At 35.5% G+C, this 23154-nt stretch overlaps 1 protein-coding gene across 1 annotated transcript in view; it reads left to right on the forward strand.

Annotated features, from left to right (window-relative positions):
* Nucleotides 1-23154, forward strand: part of LOC107708875 (integrin alpha-3-like) — a 41995-nt gene that overhangs the window by 12369 nt on the left and 6472 nt on the right. The window contains 18 exon segments of the mRNA XM_016513241.1: nucleotides 8307-8443; nucleotides 12154-12321; nucleotides 13730-13861; nucleotides 13963-14067; nucleotides 14507-14711; nucleotides 15226-15419; nucleotides 16267-16355; nucleotides 16553-16689; nucleotides 17715-17795; nucleotides 18119-18186; nucleotides 18266-18402; nucleotides 18904-19050; nucleotides 19132-19229; nucleotides 20573-20732; nucleotides 21073-21150; nucleotides 21337-21416; nucleotides 21544-21621; nucleotides 21840-21942. Coding sequence (XP_016368727.1) covers nucleotides 8307-8443; nucleotides 12154-12321; nucleotides 13730-13861; nucleotides 13963-14067; nucleotides 14507-14711; nucleotides 15226-15419; nucleotides 16267-16355; nucleotides 16553-16689; nucleotides 17715-17795; nucleotides 18119-18186; nucleotides 18266-18402; nucleotides 18904-19050; nucleotides 19132-19229; nucleotides 20573-20732; nucleotides 21073-21150; nucleotides 21337-21416; nucleotides 21544-21621; nucleotides 21840-21942 — 2197 coding nt within the window.

Here is a 23154-nt window from a genome sequence, read left to right on the forward strand (position 1 = left end):
CTCTATTCTTCTCGTCTCTTCTCTTCTCTTCTCTTCTCTTCTCGCTCTTCTCTATTCTTCTCGTCTCTTCTCTTCTCGTCTCGTCTCTTCTCGCTCTTCTCTATTCTTCTCGTCTCGTCTCTTCTCTTCTCTTCTAGTCTCTTCTCTTCTCTCGTCTCGTCTCTTCTCTTCTCTTCTCGTCTCGTCTCGTCTCCTCTCTTCTCTTCTCTTCACTGGTGCCGCTCTGACTGGATGTTTGCCTGCTGGAGATGCCATTGACAGATGTGCCTGTTTGTATAGACACACACCTGAGAGACACAACATCAGCTCTCAAGTGATGGAGGATGTTGCAAGCAGCTAGTCAACATTGGAACGGGATCATTTTGACCTGGTCATTAAATAACTACTTTCCTTTTAGTGAATATTGAGTTGATATACTGTAATGATCTCATTGCTTATGCCAAAAGAAATGTGCTTTCTCTGAAAGTTGAAAACAGTTTGAAGAAAGATTTGAGGTTTGAGGAAAGATTAGGTGGTTACTAGTAATATGCAAAAACTGTAAAGCTGGAAAAAAAAATGACTAGGTCAAAATAAGATGAAGCATTATACTGAGTTTGATAGAACAGTTTAGCTACTTTTGGACATTTTTGGTCTCAGGGTAGAGATTATGGGGAAAAAATGTAATCTTCTATTATGAAAATGTTGGAAATATCCGACATTTTGACACCAATTATATTCCTCTGCCTAGAGGAAACTGCACTTTTGCTTAGTGGTAACATTTAAACTTTTTCTGAATTTATGAACAGTTGAATGGCAGTAATGTTGATAGATGCTTCATAATCAGGTTGTGACTCTCCTGCTCAGAGTAGTAATTATGCCATTTACAAAACGCTAAATAGATTAAGGACTTTGTTCCTGGCTTGTATTGTCAAATTCAATATGCCATCTGAGAGGTTGTATTAGCCTGTTTACGGTATTTGTACTGAAATGATAATCTGGCCGGCAGGGAACTTCGCTGAATAATCCAATCACCAATAATCTAATCCATTGAACAATCTATTTATAGAAAATAATCGACATCAGAGAGGAGTGGAGAAGAAGCCCTGGCGTGACTGTGCTTTTTAGTCTTGTCTGAAGTATTGCTGTACCAGTAGATTTGTTTTCCATCAGGGCTGTTGATGTCTTTCAGGTTATATTAAATAATATATTAAATATATAAATAATATGTAATATATTATTATAGATATTTTATATTATTATATTATGTAATATATTTCTAAAATAATACAAATACATAAAAAAGTATAAAAAATTAAATCAAGACACATTAGAGTGTGAATTTGAGATATCATAGAAATATTGAACAATAAAAATAAACTATTTCATAAATATAGGTGCAAAAAAGAGTCTTTATTTTCCCCCAAAATTATTTCTTTCTATCTCATAGTTCTGACATGTGTTGTGTGAATGACCTGATATCAGCTCAATCATATCTCCGTAAGGGCGTAAAGATCACATCTCCATTCTATACAGGTTAAAGAGAGAGTATCTGTGGGGGAATCAGTGATCTTGAGCCATGCAGGTTGTTTGGGTGTTCAGTCTCAAACAATATGTTTGGGTATCTAATCTAATTAGTTTGGTGAGGATCAGTATGAGTCTAAAAGTTGTTACCTTGTCACAGGGCTAAAATGTTGCACTCCCAAATGCACATTAAACTCACAGCACATGCAGAGATGGAGTATCGATATGTGTTGAAACATCAATATCTTTGACAATACTCCAACATACTGATACTTCACCTGGTGCTACTAAAAATAAACCACCTAACATTGTACTACAAAGCAAACAGCTTTACATTGGGCCTGTAAATCACACTATATTGTGAAGCTGAAGCTTGTCACAGTGTTGCCTGTTCTCAATGTCAGTCTCACAGTTCACTAAACACGCCTGCTTTCAGATTAGCATAGCATGACATGCCCTAATTCCTCACAGCATTACTGGGACAAACTGAGGTCATGTTTTATGTTTCATTTTTCCACAAATTGCTGAGGTTGATGGCGAAAGTTAAAGGAGTTTTCACTGATGTTAAATTGCACGATTCCTTTAAAGGGATAGTTCACCCAAAATTAGCATTCTGTCATCATTCACACAGCCTCATGACTTTCTTTGTTCTGGGGAACACGAAAGAAGATATTCTGCAAAATGTATCTTCTTTTGTCCATAAAATTAAAGTCAATAAGGTCAATTTTTTGAACCCCCAAAAACTCAAATCATACAGATTTTGAATGACATGTTCAAGTGCTTTGTTGTCAGTTAAAGTAGGAATCATGGAGGACAGCAGGTTCGTTATTTCCTATGTCTTGTTTGGTATCACTAGTCACACAGAAATTATGAACTTTACTTTTAATCATAGGTCTGTGTTAGTTCTCCATCTCATTTGTAAAGATACTTCATTTGTGTTTTCTTCTGTATGGGAACAGTCATTTCTCAATTCACTCTTTCTCTCACACAGTTACACACACACACACACACACACACATAGCTTTGATGCCCATATCTGTGATTGTCTCCTGCTCTGGGAGTGTCTGTGGAATCTCAGATAAAGCTGGTAGTGAGTGATCGAGAGATCCAAGGCCTTTTGAACGTTGGGTACGTTTTGAACGTTTTTCAAAATATCTTCTTTTGTGTTTAAACAGTCTGAAGTCATACATGTTCGCAGTGATTTAAAATATGTAAAGAATAATGTAACAGGAGCTTATCAGGTCGTCCATTGTCTGTTTGTTTTGATTACTCTGTAGTGTCTGAATTGAATGTGTGACGTGTCATAGCGAGGCAGGAGCCTACTAGCTGCATTTGAAAGCTGCATTCGTCTTATACTCATGGGAACAGGGCGACATAAATGGCCCAGTAGTATATATCACTAGCTGCGTTTCCATTACCCTTCAAATTGCGCAAATTGAAATTGTGAATTGAAAATATTGATTAGTGTGGTGGCCGCGATATACATAAACCTACACTCTAAAAAATGCTGGGTTAAATACAACCCAGTGCTGGGTAAAATAGGGACAAACCCAGCAATTGGGTTGTTTTGACCCAGTGGTTGGGTTAAATGTTTAACCCAACCTTCTGGGTAGTAACCCAACCGCTGGGTCAAAACAACCCAATTGCTGGGTTTGTCCCTATTTTACCCAGCACTGGGTTGTATTTAACCCAGCATTTTTTAGAGTGTACCAACATCCGTTGCCATGACTTATCGTGAGAGGAAAAAATGAAATTTTTGTCGCATAACATTGGTTAATGGAAACACCGTCTTTTCGCGATAGTTTTTTTTTTATCGACATCTATAATATCGCAAAAGTTTTGCGCAGATCTGTAATGGAAATGCAGCTACTGTGGGTCTCAAGAAAACAGTAAGGCTACACTGCTATTATAATTATTTAATGCTTTTTAACTTGAACAATACAGTATATTTAGGTGTTACCATGTTTTTAGTTATGTGACTTACATGTTTCAATATGGCTCCTTGATTTGCCATGTGACTGGGATCATGTGACTTACAGCATCCAGTGCGGCTCCTTGATTTAGCATTGTAATCAGGCATTAGGTGTGTTCGACTTGAAGCAGCGCCACGCAGACAGATTGGTGTTTGACATCAAAGTACCGTGAGAGTGATTAGAGAGCAGATGGCTCAGTTTGCTTTCGAATCAATCTTGTGGTGTTTTGATGTCATACACCGATTGGTCTGTGCAATTCAAGTTGAACGTACCATTTGAGAAAGGTCACCTGTAATTGAAATGTACACTTTAAGTAAAAAATACTATCCATATTTTTCATTAATGGTGCATATTTTTCTTGCAAAAAACAAGCGAGAGATATAAACACATCTGCTGTAGCAACCATGCCATTTTAGCTTGGAACTACAAATCTTTGAAATGATTTACTCATAATTGGGGCTTGTGTTTCACTGGACTCGTACCCAAGTTCAGTGGTTTACCAGGTGTGTTACTGAGCAAGTTTACAACGTCACAAAAGCCAAACAAATAGAACTGGTTATGTGATGCAGATGTCAAAATGTGTTCGTTTACAAAACATGCACTACGATAAAAGTATTTTGAGGTTATAACATATAATGTATGAAAATAAGTCTTTATTGGTAGAAAATCTGCCCCACAATTTGTGTTAAAATTAATAAAATTTTTGTTGCTTTACTGTCATTAGTGTTAATTTCAGCTGGTAACTGCAGTGAATTGTATGTATAGGTACATTTTTGGAGTTTGCCAAAATGTAGGTAGTAGCCAGCCTTTCTGCCTTTGTTTTAGTTATTTAGCAGGGTATCGGTGTTAGTATGAGACAGGGACTCTTAAGTTTGGGGAGGAGAGTCATTTCTGCAAAAACCACTGACAAATATTAGTCATGACTGATTGCAGGCTTGGTTCAGCACTCTCACCTGTGAAAAATTCCTGTAATGCCATTTTACTGTGGGGTCTTGTCTGAACTTGAGTAAACTGCACTCCTTTAAGACCTGTAGCCCATTATGGTGGCTGTATTCACTGTGTGAGTGATACTCAGAATGGAATGTCTTCTACTAACATCCACTAGAAGATCACCCAGAACTTCTACTGCTTTCCTAACAAAAGTTTTTGCAAAGAACAATCTCAAACAGTAGATATTATGCCTCAGTTTGTCTAAGAAAAGCGTTATCCTCTGCTGTCAATGAGGCATGTGCTCAAGTGTAACAACTCTACAAGTCCAAACTGTTCTTGCTAGGATCACTGTGCTGACACCTGGTGATAGAGAGTGTCCCCAGGGCTCAGAAATAGCTCCCATCTCTCATGACGTCAATAACACCCTCTCAGAGCAGAAGCTGAATTTCTTTACTCCAAGGGCTAATATGTTGTGGTTAGCAGCACTGAAAACACATTTTTTTTCTTATTGATAAGCTTTACACATTAAGAAAAAAATAAATACAATCATGTTTTAATATACACTGGCCACTTTATTAGGTACACCTTGCTAGTACCGGGTTGGACCCCCTTTTGCCTTCAGAATTGCCTTAATTCTTCGTGGCATAGATTCAACAAGGTGTTGGAAACATTCCTCAGAGATTTTGGTCCATATTGACATGATAGCATCACGCAGTTGCTGCAGATTTGTCGGCTGCACATCCATGATGCGAATCTCCCATTCTACCACATCCCAAAGGTGCTCTATTGGATTGAGATCTGGTGACTCTGGAGGCCATTTGAGTAAAGTGAACTCTGTCATGTTCAAGAAACCAGTCTGAGATGATTTGAGCTTTGTGACATGGTGCATTTTGAGTGTACATTTTTTTGAATAGGTTTTTAAATGTTAAATAATCATTTTAATTCTGTGAGAATGGGAAAGACCACACCACAACTGACAATAAAGGGATTTATTGGGATTTATCTATAGCTAATGGAGTTCTACAGGGCTCAGTTCTTGGACCACTTCTCTTCTCTGTCTACATGGCATCACTAGGTTCTGTCATTCAGAAACATGGCTTTCCATATCACTGCTATGCTGATGACACTCAACTCTACCTCTTATTCCATCCTGATGATATGACGATAGCTGCTCGCATCTCAGCTTGTCTTACAGACATTTTTTTGCTGGATGAAGAACCATCACCTTCAACTCAACCTGGCCAAGACAGAACTGCTTGTGGTTTCAACAATCCCATCACTTCATCACAATTTCACCATCCAGCTAGGCACATCAACCATAACTCCTTCAAAGACAGCCAGAAACCTTGGAGTTGTGATTGATGATCAGCTGAATTTCTCAGACCACATTGATAAAACTGCCCGGTCCTGCAGATTTGCTTTATACAACATTAGGAAGATCAGGACCTTTCTTTCAGAACATGCAACACAACACCTTGTTCAAGCTCTTGTTCTGCCCTTTCTTTCGGAACATGCTACACAACTCCTTGTTCAAGCTTTTGTTTTGTCCAGACTGGACCATTGCTATTCTATCAATTCTATCAAATCTCTACAACTAATTCAGAATGCGGCTGCAAGATTAGTCTCTAACGAGCCGAAAAGAGCGCATGTCACACCTCTGTTCATCAATTTGACCTGGCTACCAATAGCTGCTCGCATAAAATTCAAGGCATTGATGTTTTTCCTACAAAATCACCACTGGCTCTGCACCTCTTTAACCTAAACTCACTACTTCAGAGGTATGTGCCCTCTAGAAGCTTGCGTTCTGCAAGTGAACATCGCATTATAGTGCCATCCCAAAGAGGCACAAAATCACTTACACAGACTTTTATATTAACTGTTCCCTCCTGGTGGAATGACCTGCCCAACTCAATCCAAGCAGCTGAGTCCTTAGCCATCTTCAAGAAACAGCTGAAAACACATCTCTTCCATCTTCATTTGACCCTCTAATTCTAGCACTCTCTATTCTAATTCTAAAAAAAAAAACTCGACCCTCTAACACTTGCACTCTCTATTCTATTTCTATTCTTACTGCTTGTTTTCTTTAAAAAAAAGCCTCAAACACTAGTATTCTCTATTCTTTTTCTATTCTATCTTCTTGTTTTCTTTTTATTTATTATAAAAAAAACCTTGCTACGTGTACTGCGTTAGGCTAACCGAGACTTGTCACAGAACTTACATATTATTGCCTCATTTGTAAGTTGCTTTGGATAAAAGCGTCTGCTAAATTAATAAATGTAAATGTAAAGACACAGAGGAACGATATTTTTGCAATCATTTTCAGAACGTTCTTTTTTTTTAGTTGATGAATGCTAAAAAAAGAAAAACAATGACAGCCAATCAGAAGTGTTCAGACTTTAAAGAACTCAAACAAAGTAGACAACATAAATAGCGCTTATAATAAACAGAATGTTTTCATCTGTTGGTGTGGATGCTATATTGTTTTAATCATCTTTATAATTATCGTTTTTTGCTATGAATATTAAGTCTATTAATGTTTTGGGCCTTAAGTCTATTAATGTTTGTAAAATGTACAGTTGCACACTAGTTTGCTTTGTTTCTTCCCACTTTTTCTTGTTTGTTTTCTTTTTTTAGGGCTGTTTTACAGGCTCTTTATTCGATTCTGATCTCGATTTGATTCAATATAAATTCATTTGTATTTAAATCAGGTATAGTACGTCCAAATGTCAAACCTTTAAATTCAATAGCTCTTTATTTTTAGATATAATAATGAAATCAAAAACTGAGTTGTATACTGACATTTCAATTGCACACAGTTTTTAATTTTAATGATATAATTATGTTTTTTATAATTGAAATTTAATACTGAATTTTCAAAAATATGTCATCATGGTGACCTAGTTGCTAGACTAATTTTAATTCGAAAAGCATCCTGAGATGAGTTTCTTTAACTTTTTCATTTCTTCCTTCTTCTTTTGTCTGTCAAAGCAATCAGCAATATATTTCTGTTCTAGCACAAGTACATGCTTTCACTGTTTAATATGTACACTTACCACTTACTTGCTACCTAGCAACCTCATAAAAATCTCCCTTCTGTGACGCCATCTGCCTGTGAAGGCCAAAGCAGCGCATGACTCTGAAGCCCTTAGTCATGAGAAAGAGCCTTAGGCAAACACTGTTAATAAATCTTACATTCAGTTGCATATAAATTTGTCATTTGCTTTTTTCTATACATTAATGGGCCCAAAACAGGTACAGTTCTAGTTAGTATGTTATTATTAGATCAAATGCCATGGTGGCAGGTGTTTGGTTACAGGACATCTCTGCCACTTTATTGAATTGCTTTACCCTCAACTTATTCTAATGTGTAATAATACGTGGGAAGGAGAGAAAATAAAAGGGTAAACCATTTTCTTTACACCTTTCATTTCAGGTCTGGGCTTGTTTGCTTTCTCTAATCCTCTTTTCCTTCATTCTTTTTCTATTATAAAACCATGCATTTACGAATTTACTCTCTACGTTCATTTTTTACGCAAAGTGCTGGGTTTCTTTATGTTTTCACCACCCACAATTTATTTATTCTCTAACCAGATAAAATGAGGAAATTGTGACACAATTACACAGACAATTGTGAGACCATGCTGACCACTTTTACATGCACATAATTTTCAGTTCAGGCCCATATTCTGGTTAAAAGTCATGTTGACACAAGCTTCTAGAGGTGTGGTTTAAACAGACTAAATGATTGGAGAAGTCCTGGTCCATTTTTGTTTAAATGAAACATATGCACTGGTGAATTGTTCACAATATATTATGCATTTAGAAAATAGATGAATTGTATTCTGAAAAATTGTAATTTTATCGATTTTAGTTTTTCATTGAGTGTTTGCTGTTCTTCTGTAGCCTCTTAGTCGGAGCACCCCAAGAAAAAGCCCAGCCCCAACTCAGCAAATTCAACATTAATGAAACCGGAGCCGTGTATTACTGTCCCATCACTATCGAGCAGGATGACTGCAGGAGGATGGACATCATCAGTCCACGTAGGTATTCATATAACTTATCAGAAATCTATGCTTAAAGCAGGAAAAGTAAAAAAAAAAAAACCTTTCCATTTGAATATATTTTAAAATGTAATTTATTCCTGTGTTGGCAAAGCTTCTTTTTAACATCTACATACTGTATATCAGGGCTCGGACAGTCCTATCTATTTCCCAAAATTACCTGCTCCTGTTTTAGACACAAGTGAAAGTCAAAACAAGCCTGTTGTGTCAATTTTCTATTTCAATAAGGCAAGAGGCAGAAAGTGCTTTGAATACTTATTTCTTGCTAGAAATAGCCAACAGTCATACAGTCATTCAAGTTGGCCACAGAGTGCGACAAAGAGAAAATACCTTAACTCATTATTTATACCCTAATCGAATCAGGATGCTTCTATCTCAACCAATCATAATGCATATTCAACTATGTCCCCAAGATGCGTTTCTAAGTATTTAATGCAGATCATTTCTTAGAAGATGCTAGGTCTAAAATAGCATCTCACACTTGTCTTGCACACACACATTAAATAGATGTCCTCTTATCTCTCAGCTCATCGAAAACACAAGCATATTGATGAAGCACTCAGGGACAGTGAATAAGAACACTCTTTAGTACAGTGAAGCAAATAATACCTATAATAATAAAATTTCCCTTACAAAGCCTCAACACAGCAACCATAAAATTCACCTGTCTGAGTGCTGTCTCACTCCATGCTATTCAAAAGACCTTCATCTTCACATTTCTGGCCTGCCTTTCTCCCTCCTCTCGCAGGTCGGCATTACTGGCTCATGTTGTAGGCAGGTATTTGCTTCAGAATTAACATGATACACTCAGCACAGGAAGCGTCTGAGTCTGTGTAGCCTAAAAGTTACTTTGAGCAGACGCAGGGCGTGACTTTTTGGTTTACACCATTTTAATAGATCTGTAAATCTATGGACTTTTCTTAGCTTAGTACTTGTTAGCTTTTTAGCTTTAGTACTTGGAGAGTTGGATAAAGTATACTTAAAAATACATTATCAATCATACAGCAACACTCTACCAATCACAACACGTTAGCTTTATGGTGTTGACCAGTGGCGCAAAAACGGTGTATGCAGTATATGCAGTGCATAGGGGCGCCACATGGAGGGGGGCGCAATTTTGCCGAAATCATTGTGTGAAAATCTTCTTTAATAAAACATTATAAATAATCAAACGCTTAGTTGTTAAAAATAATGTAATTAAACATTTTTATTCAACGGTTTTTAGCATTTTTAAAAAAGTTCAAAAATGTATTTATTATAAACGGAGTGCATGTCAACCGCTCACCCTTCGACACATTACCGTCACAGACAGAGTCGCATGACCAAAATGAAGAGAGGAGAGAAACGCTCTGGAGAGGGCGCAGAACAGAAAAGACAAAGGGGAAAAGAAAAACAATGCATTAAAATACAGCAGTGTACAAGTGAACTAATATAAATTGGCAAGCTATTATTTATTTTTTTGATTGTAATTCATGCAGTCATTCAACATTTGATGTCGTTACCTAACAGAGGGCAAATAAATGATTAACGTTAATATCAGTTCATTTCTGCGTATCTCTATAAATCTTCTTTAATAAAACATTATAAATAATCAAACGCTTAGTTAAAAATAATGTAATGAAACATTTTTATTCAACGGTTTTTAGCATTTTTAAAAAAGTTCAAAAATGTATTTATTATAAACGGAGTGCATGTCAACCGCTCACCCTTCGACACATTACCGTCACAGACAGAGTCGCATGACCAAAATGAAGAGAGGAGAGAAACGCTCTGGAGAGGGCGCAGAACAGAAAAGACAAAGGGGAAAAGAAAAACAATGCATTAAAATACAGCAGTGTACAAGTGAACTAATATAAATTGGCAAGCTATTATTTATTTTTTTGATTGTAATTCATGCAGTCATTCAACATTTGATGTCGTTACCTAACAGAGGGCAAATAAATGATTAACGTTAATATCAGTTCATTTCTGCGTATCTCTATTGCTCAAAAAGTGAAGTCACGATATGTTTGTGAATAGGCGTTTGATTTACATTTGAGAGAAAATGAGAAGGTTGTTAAAGCTGCAGTCCGTAACTTTTTTTGGTTAAAATGATCCGAAATCAATATTTGAGCAAGTACATAACCAGTGTTCAAAACTACCGCCTTACTTTAGCCCGATTTACAACGGTCAGCTTATAATAATGTTTTCTAATTTGAGTGGTTCGCGGGAAATTCGAGCATGCCGCTGAGTCATTACATCACTTCTGTAAACATAAAGAAGTTGTCCCGGCTACTAGGCTATCGCATGTAAGAATGCTGCAGGTGGCCGATCGTTAATAGCCTTTTCTCACAGCAGCTGGAATAATTAAACGTATAATTTTGATGGCGGATTGTAATCCAGAAAGGATTATGTGTTTATGAAACACATGTGAATGAAATTAAATTATATTCCAGTTATAAATGTGCTTCTGATTACATATAGCCTGGGATTACAAAGATTTGTACCATTAGATTCATCCGCGCTGGAGCCGTGCCGCCGCACAGCCCATGCAAGGAAGATAATTCCGCACACAGCTGCAATTCCAGGTTTTTGTGTATATTTACATTTTAATATACATTTTAATATTTATTATGCTTATAAAGTATAATAATATTTTATACTTTTTTATGTTGTGTTCAAACAATTGCGTATTTATAACAGTAAGTCAGATAGTTTTAATGTACTTTTATTTATGAACTTCCTATTTATCAAAGAATCCTGAAAAAAAATGTAGCATGGTTTCCACAAAAGTATTATGGTGTTGACTAAAACTGAAACTGTTTTCAGCATTGATAATAATAATAATAATAACAACAACTATTAAAAATTGCTATTCAATAATAATTGATAATAATTAAGCAGCAAATCAGCATATCAGAATGATTTCTGAAGGATCGTGTGACACTGAAGACTGGAGTAATGATTTTAAATTTAAAATAGTTAATTTGTGCGATTCACGTAGAAAACTTGCTACTTCATACTTCAGTACAAAACGATGTTGAACTTTGACAAAAAAGTTATTTTTAATTGTTATAATAGTGATTTTAAAATTTCTAAATATAAATCCAAAAGCAAAACATGTGAAAAGAGCTATATTAAGGAGTGGAAATGGTAAATGAGACAATGAATGATCCTCTGCTCCCATCTAGTGGCCATAGTGGGAATATCATGACATTAATTTTAATAGTATTTGTTTTTCTACCAGGTGGCATAAATCTTCCACTTAAGCATGGCAAATCTTTATAAGTAAACATGAAGTAATACAGATGTTCTTTAAAGTGAATTTTACATAGTGTTCTCATTGTATATAAAAATGTACAAAAATATGAATAACTTTGAGGAAAATAAATAATAATAATAAAAATAGTGTGAATCCCTCCAAAATTACCCAACTAAAAAGTGAGCAATATTGCATGTGTTTGAAAAAAAAAAAATTTAACAGAAGTGTTCTACTGTCTGGGGTCAACCATCTGGAGTTAAAGTTTTCCTGTATTTTTGATCAAATAAATGCAGCCTTGGTGAGCAGAAGAGACTTCTTTTTAAAAAATTAAAAAATCTTAATTATTCCAAACTTTTGACCTTGTAAGTTTTAATGTACAGGCTTTATAATTTGGTGTCTGTTTTTTTAAAGGCTCAAATAATCATATAAAAAATAAAAATTAAAGCAGATTCTAATCAGAATTCCTGTTGTTCATCTCTTCTTTCATGTTGGCAGGCATGTGGTCATCGCTACGTAAAAAAACTTCTGGGCGCCGAAGAGCAGCAGCGTATGGTGGGCAAATGTTACGTGCGGGGCAACGACCTGACCTACACACACTTTTTTTTTTTTTCCTATGGTATTGAAAATGGGGGAGGGCAACACTGATCTTGCATACCCCTCATCAAATGTGCAGTTGCGCCCCTGGTGTTGACTTTAGCACTAGCCAATAATAATTTTGCTTCAGCAAATTTTAAATTGTGTTTTAAAAAATGTACTAAATTGCAACTTCATTTCAAATGTGTAATTGCAAATGTATTTAAATACATGACATACCCGTTTCAATAGAAATGACATTAAAGTATATTTTAGTCAATACATTTGGCATAATCATATCTGAAAGACAATAGAAGTAATTACATATAAAGATGGATTTTAATCCCACTTAAGTGGGTCAAAAAATACTTTTAAATTCAACTAATTGAATTTCGTATACATTTAAACTACAATGTTTTCATGTAACTGTAAATAACATGCACTTAACTGCTAATGTTATTGTTTCTGTTTGAGAATCTCCCTCAAGCCAACAACTGAGCATGCTGCTACCTCATCATTCAGATTTACATATAGAGAGATGCTCTTTGTGGGCAGACTGAGGGATACAATCATTGTCTGATGGAGTTTGTTTCTCCTTCAGCGCAGTCAGCAGAGATAGTGGAGGGCATGTGGCTGGGAGTGACCGTGGCCAGTCAGAGGAATGGAGGACATGTGCTGGTGAGATCAGATGCATCTTTGGCTCCTTTTTTTTGTTTTTTAGACTGTTTATTTGCAAAGGCAAGACCATCACTTAAAATCGACAGACAAAATTGAATGGATCCCTCCTTTGGACTCAATGAGAGGGTCAGATGCACTCAGGCCACTGTTCCTCAGTGTAGTTCGAACCCTGCTTTTACACTCCTGCCTGTAATTTTCAACTAACCTTGATTAGCTGTTTTAGGTGTTGTTGGTTGATAATACGCTTGAAACTGTTTTCAGGAGTTCATTACCTTAGTGGGCCCCCTTTTGTTATGTGGGCTGGGACAATGTTCATGGCTTGTCCTGTACTTTTACAGTACTAGACAAAAGTTTGTAATAATTAAGATATTTTGATGTTTTTGAAAGAAGTCTCTTATGATCACCAAGACTGAATTTATTTTAATGAAAAATACAGTTAAACATATTATAATATTGTGAAATATTATTGCAGTTTAAATAACTGTTTTCTGTTTTTGAATATATTTTAAAATGTAATTTATTCCACTGAATTTTCAGCATCGTTACTCCAGTCTTCAGTGTAACATGATTCTTCAAAAATCATTCTATTATGCTGATTTGATGCTCAAGAATAATTTATTATTATTATAAATCTTGAAAACAGTTTTGCTGCTTGATATTTTTTTGTGGAAATCATATTACACTACCATACAAAAGTTTGAGGTAAATAGGATTTGTTTGTTTGTTTTAATTAGCGTTAAAAATCTAAAAATCTTATTGACTCTAAAATTTAGAATAGTAGTCTATTTTTGTATTTATTTATGTCTATGACCAGAACCTGGAGGGCATGTGTAACATGGGCATCTCAGGGGGCATGACGGAGAATGACGTGTACTTTGGGACGCCCGGCAGCTTTGTGTGGCAGGGTGAGTACGAGAAAACCAACAAAATCTGGTGTGTCAGCTCTCCATTATCACATATAAAGATCATCCTTCAGTTAATAAAAGGGATTCTTCTGTTCATATAGGAACTGTCCATATGAAAGAGAGAGACCCCAACTTTGATTTTGCCGGAGATGCCCATGAAATAAGCTTCGGTAAGCTAGGCGAAGACAGACTCAACATCTACATAGGTATGTACTGTACTGTATTGTTGGTTTTGAATCACATGTTGACAATGTTTGGAAATAACAGCGTTGGGGAAAAAATAAATAAAAAAGCTCTTCTTGTTTCAGTAGCTCAGCTGTTTTCTAAATAGAGCAGTTTGGTTCAGTAACGACCTGCTTTTTGCAGTGAGTAGAGATGTAAGACAACAAAACCCTACAAAATATGAAACATCGTCATGAGGGAGTTAAAAAATATTCACTGATTCATTAATATTCACTGACATGTTACATAACATTATACAATAATCTTACCAAACATGTCATTTTATGCATTAATTAGTGTTTTTGTTTTATTGTAATTGTTTAGTGTTAATAATTAATTTAGTAATTAATTTAGTTAATAATAACCAATTAATTTAATAATAATAATAATAAATATTAATTGAATGCTCATCTCTTTCTTCAGGTTACTCTGTGCTGGAGGACATAAAGTTACTGGATCGCTCGAAGTACACTGTGGTGACGGGGGCTCCCAGAGACAATTTCAAAGGTTCAGTGATCCTGGCAGAAAAACAAGGTTTGCTTCTTAACCCAGTGATGACGATCCCAGGGGAACAAATAGGGTCGTACTTCGGCGGCTGCTTGGCGGTGACCGACCTCAACAATGACGAGTAGGTCACTGTGTAAATGAATCATTGTATTATCTATGCTATAACTGGCTAATCTGTTAAAGGGGTCATATGATGCTATTTTAAAGATCATAATTTTGTGTATTGTTTAATGTTAGTAGAACACAAAGTTGTACAGTAAAAGTCAATGGGGTCCAATGAATCACTGCACAAAAATACCAGTCAGTACCAGCTTTGTACTACTGGTGAAACTTGTCAGAATCACTGTTTTCATGTCCAATAATCCATTATCATCACAGAGAGTGATCTGTATAACGCTTCACTGAGTTTGAAAGTCAATACAAAGGAAGTAGACCAAAGCATGTCTAACTTTCCCCATGTGCCCTTGCAAAGATCCTCTTGAGCTTCATACTTAAGCATGTCAACAGATACACGGCTGAATGCTTTTATATGGCAGGTTTCTCATTCTTGACTAAAGCTATGAAAGGATTCTATGAAAATAATCTTTCATAATTTAGACATAACATGTCATTTGTGTGGATGCGTGTTGTTATAGCTGGAACGACCTGATCGTTGGAGCTCCGTTCTACTTTGATCGCAACAAGGAGGAGGGAGGAGCTGTTTACATCTTTATGAATGAGAACGGATCCTTCCAGGAAAAAGCCAGTTTGCTTCTGAAGGGTAAAAAAGGCTCAGGGTTTGGGTTTGCTGTTGCTGCGGTGGGGGACGTCAATCAGGACGGATTTCAAGGTAACGCTGACTACAGACTTACTGTTATAAATATGCAATTGTTTGAACACAACATAAAAAAAAGTATAAAATATTATTATACTTTATAAGCATAATAAATATTAAAACGTAAATATACACAAATAAATATATATAAATATATTATAATATATTAAATATTATATATATATAAATATATTAAATTCATTATACATAAATAAATACAAAAATACACTACTATTCTGAATTTTAGAGTCAATAAGATTTTTAGATTTTTAAATTTAGATCGTAGATTTCAGTTTAGATTAGAAAAAAATAAATAAATTAGTACTTTTATTCAGCAAGGATGCATTAAATTCATTATTGATTGATTAAAGTGACAGAAAATATATATAAAAAATATATAAAATATTTCTTTTTTAAGTAAGGGCTGTTCTATTTAACTTCTTGCTTATCAAAGAATCCTGAAGAAAAAAAAAATCATGATTTCCACAAAAATATGAAGCAGCACAACTGTTTTCAACACGAATAACAATAATAAATGTTTCCTGAGCAGTAAATCAGCATATTAGAATGATTTCTGAAGGATCATGTGACACTGAAGACTGGAGTAATGGTGCTGAAAATTCCGCTTTACAACTCAGGAATAAATTACACTCTAACACATATTCACATAGAAAACAGTTATTTTAAATTGTAATAATATTTCAGAATATTACTGTTTTTACTGTAGTTCTGATGAAATAAATGCAGCCTTGATGAGCATAAAAACTTTTGAATGGTAGTGTATTATGTAATTCGTGTTATAATGCTGCCATCTGGAGGCCATGGAGGGTTAATCATGTTGCTCTGGGGTTTGTGTCTTCAGATTTAGCTGTTGGTGCTCCGTTCCAAGACTCTGGGAAAGTCTTTATATGGATGGGAAGCAAAAATGGAATAACTACGGAACCCAGCCAGGTAAAGCAAGCATCTTGGGATTTATATGGAACACCTTTGGAAATATATATAAGATTTTTGGATGACATTTCTACAATTACCTACTGTTGCATGTCATTGATAAGTGCGTGATCATACATAAATCAACCATATCAGACATATCTGGACCTTGAGAATAAGAAGAGGGTGATTGAACGGGTAATGTGACTTTCTCTTAGGTGATCGAGGGGAAATCATTAGGTCCCAGTGGCTTTCAGACGTTCGGCTACTCTCTCAGTGGAGGACTGGATATGGATGGAAATGATTATCCTGACATTTTGGTGGGCTCCATGGATGACCGCATCGCTCTCTTGAGGTTCAGTCTTTCAGCAGTGTTTGCCATTTATAGATGCTCATATTATTCAGAGGCATTTTCAACGATTCTTTTTCCAAACACAGAAGCCACATAAATATACAAATACAGATTTTATATACACACATACACTTCCAATCAAAAGTGTGGACACACTTGAGTGAATGTATGTTTCTCGTGATCTTAAAAACCTTTTTAGTGCTTGAATTTTGCTCTATAGACAAATATAAATTGTGCCTGTGCACATTTTTGTGGCCAAAAATTTCTCTACAAAATTACATTTTATTATAATAATTATTATTATACATTTTGTTTATTAATTTAGTATATTTTATTTCATTTCTATTTATTTGTATTCGCAAATAAATAAAAAATAAATGTATTATTACTATAAGTATTACTATTATAATATTTATTTGTTACATATTTTATTTTCTATAATTTAGATTTATTTATTTACAAATAAATAAAAAATAAATACATTGATAATAATAATAATAATAATTAAAATAATTATTACATTAATTCTTAATATTAACTAGTTGAACTAGTGAATATGTGTTTCCTATTCTAAAGTGTTACCTTTATTATTATTATTATTATTATTAATATTATTATAGATATAAATTGTGCCTATGTAAGAATTTCTCTACAAAATTTATTATTATTGTTGTTGTTGTTTTTGTTCATTTATTTATTAATTTGTATATTATTTTTATATAATTTATATTTGCAAATAAATAAAAAATACATCTAATGATGAATGTATGTGCATATTGTATTTTATATAGTTTCTATTTGATTGATTGATTGATTGGTTTTTAATGGATGATTTATAGTAATAACAGCTAGCATGCAGCAACAAGCAACCAGCAGACATGTACTTTCTGTAACCAGCATCTACACCTAACACATATGTGGTCCCTGCATGATTGTAGGACCCCCTGCTGGTCACCGTCATTTAAATCAATCAGTCTGTTCTGCAAGCTAACCTCCAAACCAGTGATGTTTGATGGGTGTTTTTTCAGGGCTCGTCCGGTCATCCACCTCTCCCAAAACTTTACAGTAGAGCCAAAGATTGTGAGTCCAAACCAGTGTGTTAATTCCTGGTAAGAGGACATGTTTCTATTCTAACAAATATTTTAAGCATTTGATTTTCAATATAATTTAGTCATAAATGTATCCTATTATACTTGTCCTGTAGTACTTTTTAAAAGAATTCATTAAATGTAGATTATTGCTGCTGCAAGCAAGTACAGAAACTTGCAATTGCCAATACATAAGCCGATATGCTGCTGTGAGTATTTAAGACACACTTTTTTTTTTGGTAGCATAAAGGTGAAGGTGTGTTTCAGCTACAATCTCAGCATATTATACTTGTCCTGTAGTACTTTTTAAAAGAATTCATTAAATGTGATTTTTTTTTTGGTAGCATAAAGGTGAAGGTGTGTTTCAGCTACAATCTCAGCACTGGAAACACAGCCTTCAAGAAGGACATCAGTAAGTGGAGCGCCTGCTTCAGGAGTGTTTGGTCTGTGTTTTATTGGACTAACCGTGTGTTTGTTTCTCTCTGCATCAGCTGTGAAGTACACAGTAGACTCTGACCCGAATCGCCGTGTCGCCCGAGTTCGTTTCCTTGACAACAAGCAAAGCACATTTACAGGCCTGCTGTCTTTCTCCGCTCCTGCATGTCAAGAGCTGGAACTTTCTGTTAATGTGAGAGACCACCTGATCACACACACACACACACGTTTGTTTCACTATATTAGTGAGGACATTGCATTTGTAATAATACAAATGATATAATAGTAATACAGGAATTGCAAGTGTTTTATATGTTATTGTTATTATATGTTATATGTTATTATCGCAAAATAAAGTATTTGCAACATACAAAAATATTTTATAATATAGTTTAGTATAGTATACTTTAATGTACAGTTAGCCAGTCATTATTGCGAAATAAAGTATTGGCAACTTATTTTATTTATTTATTCTGTTTGTTTGTTGTTGATGATTTATTATAATAATACATGAGTTCGACAGGATATATAGCCAACATATATAATGCATATATAATAACTTCTTTAATGCGTGTAGAACATTTGCATAGGATAAGTATGCCTTTCTGATCCAGTTATCTGTCTTTAGTGAATGCAAAGAAGCAATAGGATTGTTTTAGGAAGTTTTTTTTTTCTCTCTCTCTCCCCTCTCTAGACTCCTGTGAGGGACAAACTTCAGCCCATAGTGTTCACTCTCAACGTGTCTCTGAATGAGCAGAAAGCAGCAGCACCGCAAACACTGCAGAGTCTGGACGCTTTCCCTGTGCTGAGCGGCCAGCAGATCCTGACCAACAAAACCGAGGTACAAACCAAAGGGAAACCTCTGCCTGAAGGTTTCTGTCGATGTGAGTCTTGAGAGTGCTTTTGGTGTGTTTGTCCTCAGATTAACTTTCATAAGGAGTGTGGTGTTGACAACATGTGTAGCAGTAACCTGCAGCTCGAGGCCAAATTTGCTGATGAGAATTACATTCCTTTCCCCAGGTGAGTACGCTGCAGGAAAACTAGTGAATGTGGACGGAAGAAAATGTGTACACAAACAGCATTTATTCACATTTAAGTTCAGAGGTCTTTTGAGTGAATTCAGTTATTATCATTAAATTTTGGTGGGCTTTTTCATAAATCTAATGCTTCATATGTTGTTTACTATATTGTGGCCACTTAAAAACTATTTGGTTAAAATAGTTGTAATAAATGAAGTCTAAAACCTGAAAAAGATATTTTAAAAAATGTCATAAAAGATATTAAATTATTACATTTTATATTATATTGTTATTATGTAAATTATTGGCCACTTACCAAATTATATTATATTATATTATATTATATTATATTATATTATATTATATTATTTGTAGCAATAGCCAAAAATATATTGTATGGGTCAAAATTATTGATTTTTCTTTTATGCCAAAAATCATTAGGATATTAAGTAAAGATCATGTTCCATGAAGATATTAAAAGTTATTATTAAAACTTAATTTGAATTAGTAATATGCATTGCTAAGAACTTAATTTGGACAACTTTAAAGGCGATTTTCTCAATATTTTGATTTTTTTTGCACCCTCAGATTCCATATTGGAAACTTTTATTGCAAAAAATAATTAAGTTATTTTATTTTGTGCTTGAATCATTTTGTTGAAATTACGTGATAAAAGAAACACACCACAGAAAGATATGACAGACATGAAAGCAGCACCTGGAATCAAATTAAAATTATTTATATAAAAAGAAAAGTTTTAATACCAAGTTCTGTCATGAAACTCTAGATGGCGCAGGATATGGGTCCTTAACGTAACTGATGATATTCTTAGCACTAAACAGCTTGTCACAAGCTGATTGGTTCCCGTTGCATACACAGCCAATAAGCTTGCTGCTTTACATTTAAATGGCTGATTAGCATTCGCTTGAGCATTGCAGCGCGCTTTCAGAGTTCCTCTGAAACCCTCCGCCTTCCCCAGCTCCACCTGTATAGATCTGCAACGGGTTATTTTATATGCTATTTGTGCAGCAGCAGTGTGTCTTAAATACTCACAGCAGCATATCGGCTTATGTATTGGCTTATGTATTGAGTTTCTGTACTTGCTTGCAGCAGCAATAATCTACAAATACAGCAATAACCAACAGCAGCAGCAGCAGCGTAGCAGATCTATTCCACCAAGACCAAATACATTAACATTGTCATATCCATTACCATGCTAAAATCCTCCGAGAGTTCTCATGATAGAAATATATTTATTTTAATTTTATTTTACAAGCTACTGTCTTCTTCAAATACTAATGTTTAAATACACATGGGAATTATGGGATGTGCTGGTTTGTTCAGTCAGACTATCGAGTTCAACAGTAGCATTAAGAAGCTGGTGATGATGGTGGATGTTACTAACATGCCGGATGGAGGCAGGCAGGAGGCCGAGGACGCCCATCAGGCCATGCTGAGCATCACCATTCCCCCCTCACTCAAATACTCAGGAGTGCGCACCCTGGTGAGTCCACACGGAGGCGCTCTTTCACTCTTCAGCTCACCTCCACAGGCTGCATCCCTCAGAAAAGAAAAATCACAAAGAAGAGCTCTGTAATATCTCAAATAAACAATTGTTCTTGGTTGAGCTATGAAAGAGCAACATTTGAGCAATACAATTCTCCTGTATTTCCTGTTTGATTTTCCAGTTGAATTAAATAATATAATATTATATTATATTACCAAACTTACTAAAAACTGAAATAGACTTCCTATTAGAGACTCTTTCTAGTAACTCTTCCTAATTAGATAATTTCAGTGTTCTCAATGCTGTTCTCAACTTTCTTGGTTTGTCTTTATTACAGACTGGTTTAGATATTGAGTGCAGCGCAGACGAGACTGTGATATGCGATCTGGGAAACCCATTTAAAAGCAATCAAAAGGTAGCAGTCTGTTTTCTTACTGAAAACGAGTCCAATATGTGTCCTTTCTGAGGATTTGCGTGTTCATTAAAAAAACATCTCCAATGACTCATTTTCCACGGGCCATTTGAATGAACTCAGCTAATCAGACTGTACAGCTGATCTGTTTTGCTAATTTGCTCTGACTCCTGATTTCCGTCTCCACAGACCTCATTGATAATCATCTTTGAGACTTCTGGTGTAACACTTTACACAAAGAAGATTGAATCTCAGCTTCAGCTCTCCACGTAAGTCTGGACTAACTAAAATGGTTTCTTGTTTATACAGTATAGTTTCCCTCAGTGCACAGCGTTGAACTAAAGCATTTCTGCGGGCCTTTTCTTTTAAGCTGATTTGTATTGTGTTTGTCTTCAGTATCAGTGAGCAGAAGGATCTGGATCCTGTTCCTGTCACTCTCGATGTGAAGAACACGGTCCTCACTACCTTTTCCCTGTACGTACTTTGATATGTTTTTTAAAATTAAGAAAAAAATTTGAACATTTACAATGAATAGATGATTCATCTGTGCATGTTAAAACACAAAAGTTCATCAAATGAGAATTTGAAGCAAAACATTTTACTTTTGAATGTCCCTCATACAACAAAAACAGTCCTGATGATAAAAATCTTTTTGATTCTGTGATTTACATTTTTTTTTCTGTCATGTTCAGAGAAAACAAAGTGATTGACACGACGTTCAGTGGCAGTGTGATTGGTGAATCTGCCATGAGCAGCACCAGTGATGTGGGGAGTCCGCTGGAGTTTGTGTTTCGTGTAAGTGTGGCTTTAGGTTTCTTCAGACACGCACCAAAAATGGTTGCTTTCTTATGTTGAACATATAAGAAGATATTTTGAAGATTGCTGGTAATCAAACAGTTGGTGGTTGCCATTGACTTCCATAGTAGGACAAAAAAAATACTATGGAAGTCGATGGAAACCACCAACTGTTTCATTACCATCAATCTTCAAAATGTCTTATTTTGTGTTCAACATAAGAAAGCAACTCATACAGGTTTGGAACGACATGAGGATGAGTAAATGATGACAGAATTTTCATTTTTGGGTGAACTATCCCTTTAAAAACAGTTGTGCTGCTTACTATTTTTATACAGTGCTCAGGATGCGTTGCTCTGCAGCTAACATGAGGGATGAAACTCCAATAATGACTCAAGGTGTAACTTTTCCTGGGTTTAATTGAAATGTACTTTTTCCCTTTTTATATTGTAAAACTGAAAATACAGAACAAAATAGACATGTCAATACACTAATAAAAAGCTAAACACAAAAGATAAACTACTGGCAGGTAAATTATACATTTCTGAAAGCAACAATGAAACTTTCTTAATATGAAAACAATATCTTTCAGTCACTTACAGACAAATAGTGTTCCAGGAACAACGTAAAGAGAAAACTAGATGCACCATCTATCAAGCCGTCAGGGTTGCCAGGTTTTCACAACAAAACCCGGCCAATTGCTACTCAAAACTAGCCCAATCGCGTTCCGGCGGGTAAAATACACGTTTTTTTGGTGGGGCTCCCGGGTAAAATTAGCATATCAGGGGCTAAATATCGCGTTATTGGTGTCACTTCAACCCACGGACATGGAAAACAACCCACGGCAACAGTGTTAAAGTAGCCCAATTACACAGGAAAACCGCGGACTTGGCAACACTGCAAGCCGTGTGCTCTGGCTACTCCTTGGTTTTAACCATAGACTGTATAAAAACATGGACGTAGTGTCCGTGACGTCACCCGTAGGTTCCTGAAGAGGTTTTTGAAGCTCAAAGTGGGCAGAGCCGGCTGTCGCCATCTTGGCAGCGCGTCACCGCGCGTCACTCCTGGATAATCGAAAATGGGCAAAAAGGCGGGAGCTGGTTGCTGAAACCACGCCCACCTAGCTCGACGTGGTGACAACAGCGGCAATCCACCTGTCACTCAAGTGGCCACGCCCTTAATTATGCAGAACTTTAAGGCTTAATATAATGC

This window comes from Sinocyclocheilus rhinocerous, unplaced genomic scaffold, assembly GCF_001515625.1.
Source record: "Sinocyclocheilus rhinocerous isolate Xijiao unplaced genomic scaffold, SAMN03320098_v1.1 scaffold24, whole genome shotgun sequence".
Classification (NCBI taxonomy): Eukaryota; Metazoa; Chordata; class Actinopteri; order Cypriniformes; family Cyprinidae; genus Sinocyclocheilus; species Sinocyclocheilus rhinocerous.